The sequence below is a fragment of the Rissa tridactyla genome, chromosome 5 (genome assembly GCF_028500815.1).
Source record: "Rissa tridactyla isolate bRisTri1 chromosome 5, bRisTri1.patW.cur.20221130, whole genome shotgun sequence".
NCBI lineage: Eukaryota > Metazoa > Chordata > Aves > Charadriiformes > Laridae > Rissa > Rissa tridactyla.
In genome coordinates this window covers 44245131-44253862 of record NC_071470.1, presented here as the reverse complement: position 1 = coordinate 44253862, position 8732 = coordinate 44245131, and the positions used below count along the sequence as shown (strand labels likewise).

Sequence of the window (8732 nt, the reverse complement as noted above, 5' to 3'; positions counted from 1 at the left end):
ATTCTGTTAAGATCTATATTAAGTTTTTACCTCTTTACAAAATAGTCTTGTGCTATCCTTTCATGTTTTAGGGAACCAATCTGTTTAGGTAATATAGAATTAACCATTGTCCTCCTTAAATTAAACTAAAGAAGAAACCTGATTAAGAGACCTGAAGGATATGTGCGTGATGTAATGCAGCTTTAAGACTGCATGTCTTAATCCTGGCTACAAGTCTTATCCTCTGACACCAGTCATATCTCGAGGCTGTCAAATCACTGCTTTGTGTTTTAGAAATAAGCGTGCTGAAGTTCAGGGCAAGTCTTTGGTATTTTTTTAACTTTGTTAAATTGAGCTGTGTTGTGGAATTCAGCTTGTTCTGATTTATAAAACTTGAGGTGTTAAACTGGTGGAAGCTGAGGCAGGGTAATTGGTCTGAACTAAAGCCATGTATGTGCTTTTTCAGTGCTTTGACAGATTTTGCCTTTCAGAAGATTCATCTTAAATTTTTGCGTGTATACAGCGTCTGATGTGCTTTGAAATTTTAAGTAGAAACAGTGCAGAAAAAGTCACTTTCTCATCATATTCATTAAAATACAGAAGGAAAATGAGCATTAAAGCAACTAGAAGGTGTCACAGTAATGACAATATATTAGGCTGACATCCTGGTGAATGGTTTAAAAAAGATTGTTGCGCAAAGTTACGAAGAACGAGATGTTCTATATTCCTTCAAACAAATCAGCAATAAGACATTATAAAAAAGTAACTATTACTTGTGTGGTTGATGTGATAATCAAATATTTGAAGTGATTTCTTCTTTAACATTTCTTATTCACACTTCAAGAACACATTTGCAGTTTGAACTTTGTTGAGTTTGTGGCTTTTTGCCCTTGAAGGCCACGTATTCACTGCTTGGTTAGCTGGCTTTTAAACTGTTTTGTTGATCGACTGCATAAGTAATGAAAAAAGAACAGTTTCTGTGTGTGAACTTTTTACATTGAATTATCAGCAAAAAATCACATGTAGCTGTCAAGTATTCATATTTGAATTGAAAAGTAATCTAAGGAAGTCTTTTGCCTCACGTGTTACTGAGTCAAGATAGTGGAATCTCGTCTATCGGTTTCATGATCCAGTCATGCCTGTGCTTTAAAGCCAGCTATTAGGGTTTTGTATGTTGATGAGTTTTTTTCCCTATGGTGGAAAAAAAGGATGAATGCTCTCAGGAGTTCTGAATTGTTATTCTGTTTCTTTAAAATTAAAATCTAGAAGGCAGCTGCCGTTAATAGTGGGAATGGGAAATATCTATGTGATGTTCTCTCTTCTTACAAACTTGCTGTAGGGAATACCTTGAAACTCTGTTGATTTGTAATTAAGGATTACAATGTTAATGTTAAGTGTTAATGTTAAATCCTCTTATAATTCTCTGTAATTGACAGTTTGATTTTTTTTTTTTTTTTTTTTTTTTTAGTTATTTAGTTAACACACTTAAAAATTACTATGACCTGTCTTTGGATTTTATATGGAATAGTGCTGATTATTGTATTTTCATATATATTACTGTTGAGCTGTTTTTTGTTTTTTTTTTTTAAAAAAAAAAGGTTCTGTAATTCATTTTGTATCAGTCGTAAGTATTTGCAAGTAATAGAAGGGCAAGTTTGTCCTAGGGCCTGCACTCTCCAGCAGACTGGAATCGTTCTGTTCTCAACCATGGTGTAAAATTTATCCGAGGTTATTTTCTGAGCATTGTATCATAGGCAGTGGAAATGTGGTACACCATTCGAAGTATTTTTGGTGAGTTCTTCATTAACTGACAATTTTTTTTACTTTTAGTTCAATCTCATGCAGAACATCCTCAATATTTTATTGGGGGGAAGGTGTGAGTAAATACCATCTAGCATGTTTCTTTTTTTATGTTTATACAGAGAGCAAACTGAGCAGAAATGCGTGTTTGTGTTCTAATGGTACCCTCCATCAAGAGATTTGAACTCCTGTGTGCAAAGCAAAAAGGCATGGTGACCTATACCTCTATCGTCTTAACTCTAAAACCAAATTTGGCTCTGTTTTTTCATACGCTATTGAATGGAAATGATTATATCTTCATTACTAGAATTTCTTCGGTTATGCTGTTTCTTCTGTATTATATCTTGTGGGGATTTGTGAATCCGTCTTTGAATTACACGGGTGAGCTAGTTAGGGCAGCTTTAACAAAATGAACAATCTGTCGGCCTTGGATGAAGGGAATGTAATTTGTTAGAACACTTCTGTGTTTTGAGTGTATATTCTTAGCAGTCGTCACCGTTATGATGACTTATTCCAGCTAGAACCGTGAGGTTCTGAAACTTAGCCCACTCTCTCCCCAGCTGACAAATCTAGGAGAAAGATACAGGGTAGATGGTTACAATCCTCTTTGGAAAACTAAATTTGTAGTTTGGTTGGAACACTGCATATTTATCAAGATAGGATACTTTCTTTGGTTTTACACCTGACTTAAAGTGCACAGATTCTTTTATAACGCAAACATGTGATATTTCTTTTCATTAAAAAAAGCATTTATCTTTAGGGTTTTTGGAAAAGGAGAAAATCTCACCAAGTAGAAGTCTGAAATAATTTAAAAGGGAATGTGATCCCTTCTGACAATCTAAGGTGAGATTAGCTTTAAACCATTTAACTGTTTGTCCAACCCATCTTTAAAACTTTGTAGTGTTGACTATTCCACAATCACATATAACAAAGAGTTCAGTCCAAAGCACTGCTCTCCTTAGGAAATTTTCTTCCTCTTAACCTCCTGCATTTGAAACCCAGTACTAGTTGTCCGTTTTGCTATGGATGTAAAACCAGTTGCTTTCTGGGAGTCCTTTATGGAGCTGAAGCCTGTTCACAGTCTTCCTTTCTGCAAGTTAAACAACCGTAGTTCTTTTCAAGTGTTTTTCTTCTGTGAGGTATTTTCCTGAGCATTCTGCCAAGGTGTGTACCCAAAACTAGCCCCTTCAAGCCAGCAGGTTTATCAATATAAAAGTATGCTGCTGAGTATATTTTTCACCTGTCTTGCAAGAGTGTGGTCTTGCAATTCATGTTCAGCATGTGATGCTCTATATGACAGTGACAAATGTAGAATACCACAGTAATTTGGGTCATTTGTTTAATACAAATACATTTTTTTCACAACAATAAGCAGATATATTACTTTTGTTTCCCTTACCTTCTGTCTTTCAGTACACATTCACCCACAAAAAACATACAGTTTTTCTTTTGCAAAAGAGAGGGAGTTAAACAAGTAACACAAACTTGTAGTTCCAAATATTATACACAGTCAAATATTTTCATCATAGAGTAAGTTTCATTGCATTATTAGAAATTATAAACGGTTTGTTCTGGTGATGGGGAATTACTACTTTTTTTTCTACATAACAAAACCACTGCTTTCAGGTAGAGCAGTGTGTGAATGGCACTGTTGGACTCGTTGAGAATCTTCGTAATGCTAATGATAGTCAAAAGTGGTATGTTTTATGTCAGTTTGTCCAAATTATAATGCTTGTAACATAAAACAGGAAAAAAACCCTGCATTTTCATAGGTTAGGAGGATGTTGTTTAAAATTCCAGCTCTGATCTGACACCAGATTATTTCTGTCATCTACCTTAATTTAAACTTCGCTTAAACAGGAATGCAGATTAAGCTCTTCTTGGTAAGGGCAGCACAGAGCAAGGTTCTGCCCTTGTGGGTGTCGCCAGGCTGAAGGCCACCGTCAGCACATTTGCCCGAGATGCACTGTGGCTACCCAGGCAGCTTGATACGGAGCTTTATTTGATATATCATTTTCATTAAAAAAGTCTTAAAATGTATCTCAAAACTTCCAGTACGCTGTTTTTGCAGGATAGAATCCCGTGGTTATTAAATTGATACAGAAAACTGTGCTTTGTGTGGAAAGGAAAAACCATTGGTTGGTAAGTAAGTCATAGCTGTCTAGCGCCTGTATTCGTGCACCTTCCTTATTCGTGAAGACCTGTACCCGAGGCATGTTGGTGTGAATAGCTCTGTGCCCTCTTGAAGAGGTTGCGCCCTGCTTCAGAAACAAATTCCAATCCTGCATGAAATCCCTGAAAGCTCTGGAATATCCAGCGCCCCTAAGAAAAGACAGGGATGCACGGACTAATACTGTAATGCTTTAAAGACTGCTTCAAGCCTGCTGTAGTCTCCCTTGCTGCTGGCTTCCTCATTGTCTGTCTCAGCAGACAGTGTCCCATTTTGCTCCTTTTTTTTTTTCTGCTGTCCAAATTTATATTTCAAAGGGAGAGGAGGAATTTCAACTGAAGCCTTTCTTGCATTTAACTATCTGTAAGCTCAGTTGCACACGTAGTTGAGTGCCAAAATAGTGTTTTGAAGTTCTTAGTATAAAATTTTGCAAGTTGTCTGTTCTGTTGCTGACTCCTCGGTGTATTTTTAAAAATGTACAGTAATCTTGTTGGATGCTAGAAATCTGCTTTCAGAAGCCTCAGGTATTTTTTAATTTGAGTTGAATTTTATACTTATTCAAGAAAAAAATGATGTGAATTAGTCTCCAGTAAACTGGGGATTAAGTCTTCTCACTGGGGTCACGATGCTACAGCAGGTCGAAGAACAAGCTGGCTAAAGAAGCAGGGTTACTGTCACTTGGTAAGAAACTTCCTGATTATTTCAGAAAGCTCTTCATTATCTTCCATAACAATGGAATGTCAGTCAATTTTGCTCTGATTCATCAGGTTTTACTGTAAACATCATCCCAAACATTTAGATGCTGCTAGTAATTTTAAGTGTCTAACTTCAGATGTCATGAGATTTACTTTTTATCAAGTAGATTTACACTTTTTGAAAACCACGCCTTTGCAGACTATCTTAAACGAGTGCAGTTGCAAGGCATTCCTTAGTACTGGCATCGTTTTCTGAAGACCTTCTGAAGTCTCTTCCACAATTACAAACAGAAATTATTTGGTTACTCTTGTATGTCATTTCAAATGACAGGTTGCTACAATTCCAATTTGCAATTGTATAATTGGAAATCTATTTTATATGAAAAGTGCATGTCATTATGTGAAAAAACTTAAAACATCAATTCAACTAACCTGGAGTAACTTAGAGCAAATATTAATATGTATTTAGGGCCTGTTCAAGCACCAAGATTTTGCGTCCTGTCTGGCCAGATGACAGTCACTTAGTCACAGCCAAATTACATGAGCAATTCCAATACAAAAGAACATAATGGTCTGATAAAAGACACATTTCTTGCTAATACTGCTACTTCCAGTATGCCCTGAGCCTTAAGCCAGTAGAAACATTCACAAAGGAATGCCTATTATATAAACTCCAATACCTCTTAGGCCCAGCACCCTGGATGTTTGCAAGAATGGGACGATCCTGTTATTTAATTGTAGATATTTGAGCGTGTAAAGAGGAAATTTACCGCTAGAAACTGCAAGGCTTCTGTAGAAGTGTAGTTCACCTGTAATTGTGGCAGATTTCCCCCTTTGAATGAACCTCTGCTCTCCTATCCTCTTTGCTCTGGTTCTTTGCTTGTTTGCTTTTCCTCCTTTACCTAAATACAAGATCAAAAAAGAACTTTTAACTTTTTTTTTTTTAAATATACGTTACACTCAGGTGCCAAACTTGTCCCCCGCCAGTACATAACTACTCGAAGTCAATACTTGCTGTTGTGTCCTGATGGTAAACGTCACAGGTAAGAGAAGTGAATCACAAAACTGGTTCTTTATATATAATTCACCCTGTTGGACACAGTATTATATCTACATTCATTTATCTATTGCACCCTTTAATGCTATTCACACTTCATTTTTATATGAGAATGCTCAAAACACGAAGTTAACAACTGAACTGTCGAATCTCTAACACCTCAAGTTTACCTGTACAAAGGGAAACTTGATTTATTTTTCCAATCAGGAAGATAGAAACTAACTTTTCGGAATGAGGAGAGAAAAACTAATGTTTTCTTAAGATATGTAGGTATATTCTCTTATGTCTACCTTTCTGTATCATGACTAAAAAAATAAAACCAAAAATGGCTTCCATCTTCCCTATGTGACATCCTTTTTCAGACCTTTGATAATACGCAATTTACTGTTGTGTGATTCTGCAGTAAACTGCATTTTTTCATTTATTGTTCTTACTTCAAAATTTTGTGTCTCCAATTTATGACCAATCCACTTTTACAAAGTAAAACAAACAGCTGAGCTGCTCTGCTAAATATGTATCTACACATTCTCTCCTTCCTGTATTTACTTTGCTGACAGGTATACTTAAAAAAAAAATAGCTGTAGCTTATGGAGACATGAGTTTCTACTGGTTGGAATTGCCTACTGTTCAAAAATTCAGGCATATTTAAAAACAATGCTACCTTTCGGATGTTTCAAATATCCTTAGCTGCCACGGCTGCCCAGACATTCGGGCTCCACTGCAGTCCCACGAACGCGTGCGACCGTATGAGGCTTGGAGGGGGAGTGCTGTGGTACGGCTCTTTATACCTCAATTCAGTTAATGCATATAACTTCATTGGTACCCTTTTGAAGCGTATCTTCAAGGAGATAAATAGCAAATACAACTTTTAGTAGTAAACAGATGAAAGGTTTTCGTTTTCTGTAAACCAAATGATTATATCATCAGGTCTGTTTCTACTTTCCCAGCCATTCAATTTAAAAAAGAAAAAAAAAGAATAGTCTTGTCCCATGGGTTTGGCATTGTCTGTTAAACCTGTTCTCTATTGCACTTTCTACACTTCCACTTTCACTACACTTGCTGACTAGTTGCGAAACTACTTCACGAACGGTCACATTCCATACAGTAACAAGTTGCTTTGCCGGATCCGTTTTCCTTACAGGGATTTGTTTTTTGTGTGGGTTTTTTTGTTGTTTTTTTTTTTAACTGAAAAAAAAAATGCACAGTCATTTCAACTCTCTTTTAGCATTTGTAGTGTAGAAAACACTACGCCTTACTCTGCAAGGAAGAAACGACGCCGTCTCTGTCAAACTGGCATCACGTCAGGCGTCGTTTCTTCAGCTGCCGGCTGAGAGTTTGTACCTGTCTGTGCTACTGGCACCACCACCGCGTCCTTGACGTCCGAGGTCTGAGTGCACGAAGAGTTCCTCTCCTCCAGTTTTTTGGCGGTGTCTGGGCAGTTCTGAACAAAGATCACTCTGTTGTAGGCTTTCAACCGGCGCCACAGCTGAACATAAACCTTACACTGCACGTACATGAAGACCAGGCCCCCCGTGAATCCAATGGCCACCACAACGAGTTTGGTCCAAAATGGCCACTCAAGGACACCTTTGAAATAAAATGTTTATATTTATTACCATTGTCATACATTGAGTATCAAGTACTGAGTGTCAGTAAAATATTTTGAAAAGAAGCCACTTCCTAAGAATTCCTAAGAATTCCCAAGAATTCCCAGGTTTGTACACGCTGTTGGGGCTTGAACAGAAAACAACAGCAGTTTCCTATCCTATAGGCCAGCCAAGAAACTACGTCTGCCTCCCACTTTTAACGGACTTCACTGGAATTTGGTCAAATAAGAAATGCAAGGCCGCTCTCACAAAGGAAATACAATGCTTGATGCAGTCAAAAACCAAAACATTTTACTGTTCTTCAATAATATCCCCATAGTCAATAGCTTGCTTAAGCAAAAATACAAAAATACCAAGATAAATGGATACTTAGAAGTACTATGCATATCTTCAACAACAACTGCTTTTCAAAATCGTGCCTAGAAGCATGACACTGTTTAGGGTACGTGGAACACCAACATTTACAATATCATTACCTGGTCCTGGCTTCATTTTGAAGCCAGGGTATAGTAAAAAAAGCTACTGGAAAGGGCTGTTATCTCCTGCATCACCTGCCTTCGTTGGCCTCTTTTTCCTGCTGTCTGTGCAACCCCACGGAACTCGCCTAAATCAAAAAGCAGAACTTTTATATTCCTATGTACTAAAAAAGTAACTTAAAGGTATTGGTGTATCTCTTCTTACTTCTGTCATTGCGTTGATCAATCACATTGATAGTTACAGAAAAATATATAGCTGCTAACACACAAAAGCTAGACATGAGAGCACTTGAACTTGCTCGTGACATAAATAATGTTAAAATTATTTGCTTTGGCCTAAATGTGTCTTTAAGATTTTAACAGAATAAATTAATGTTGTATTAAGAACAGCCTTCTCCTCATTAACTCACACCATTGCATCTGCTTTTTTCAACCATTCAGCAGCCTAACATAAAGGACCAGCTACCAGCCTTCCCGTTACCCATTGCCTCATCACATTTAAAGATTAAATGCTGTACACAAGAGTGAGCCCTCTGTATCAGCGCTTACCCTCTCAGCCCGAACAATCCGAATAGGTTTGTTGGTCCTACATGGAAGGTCTTTGAATGCTTTGTTTGACCACTGGTGATACGTCGCAACAACTTGGTGAGATTTGTGAGTTTTACCCAAGTTTTATCCAGGGAAAAAAACGTTTGGCACAGGCAGGAAAGTAATCTGTGTTCCTTTGGGACTCGGCAGAAGAGCTTCAGTGAGGAGCCAGGCTCCACTCCCAGACCTGGTAACCTGGACTCCTCAAAAACAAGTCTTTGCTTTTAGCCAGCTGTGCGAGTCTCATGAATCTAAGTATCCCCTTTACTGTTAAACACATAGGAGCTGGGGTTTTAATTAGATAAACAAATAGAGACCAAAAGAATATTAATTATCGCAAAAGCACACAAAATGTTTGAA

General features: G+C 37.4%; 1 protein-coding gene across 2 annotated transcripts in view; it reads right to left on the bottom strand.

The window, feature by feature from the left end:
* Positions 1 to 3086: 3086 nt before the first annotated feature.
* MARCHF1 (membrane associated ring-CH-type finger 1) overlaps positions 3087 to 8732 on the bottom strand; it is a 246497-nt gene continuing 240851 nt past the window's right edge. For both annotated transcript variants that reach the window (XM_054202878.1, XM_054202879.1), the window contains one exon: positions 3087 to 7288. In XM_054202878.1, the coding sequence (XP_054058853.1) occupies positions 6987 to 7288 (302 nt within the window). In that variant the 3' untranslated portion in view covers positions 3087 to 6986. The remainder of the gene's footprint in view (positions 7289 to 8732) is intronic.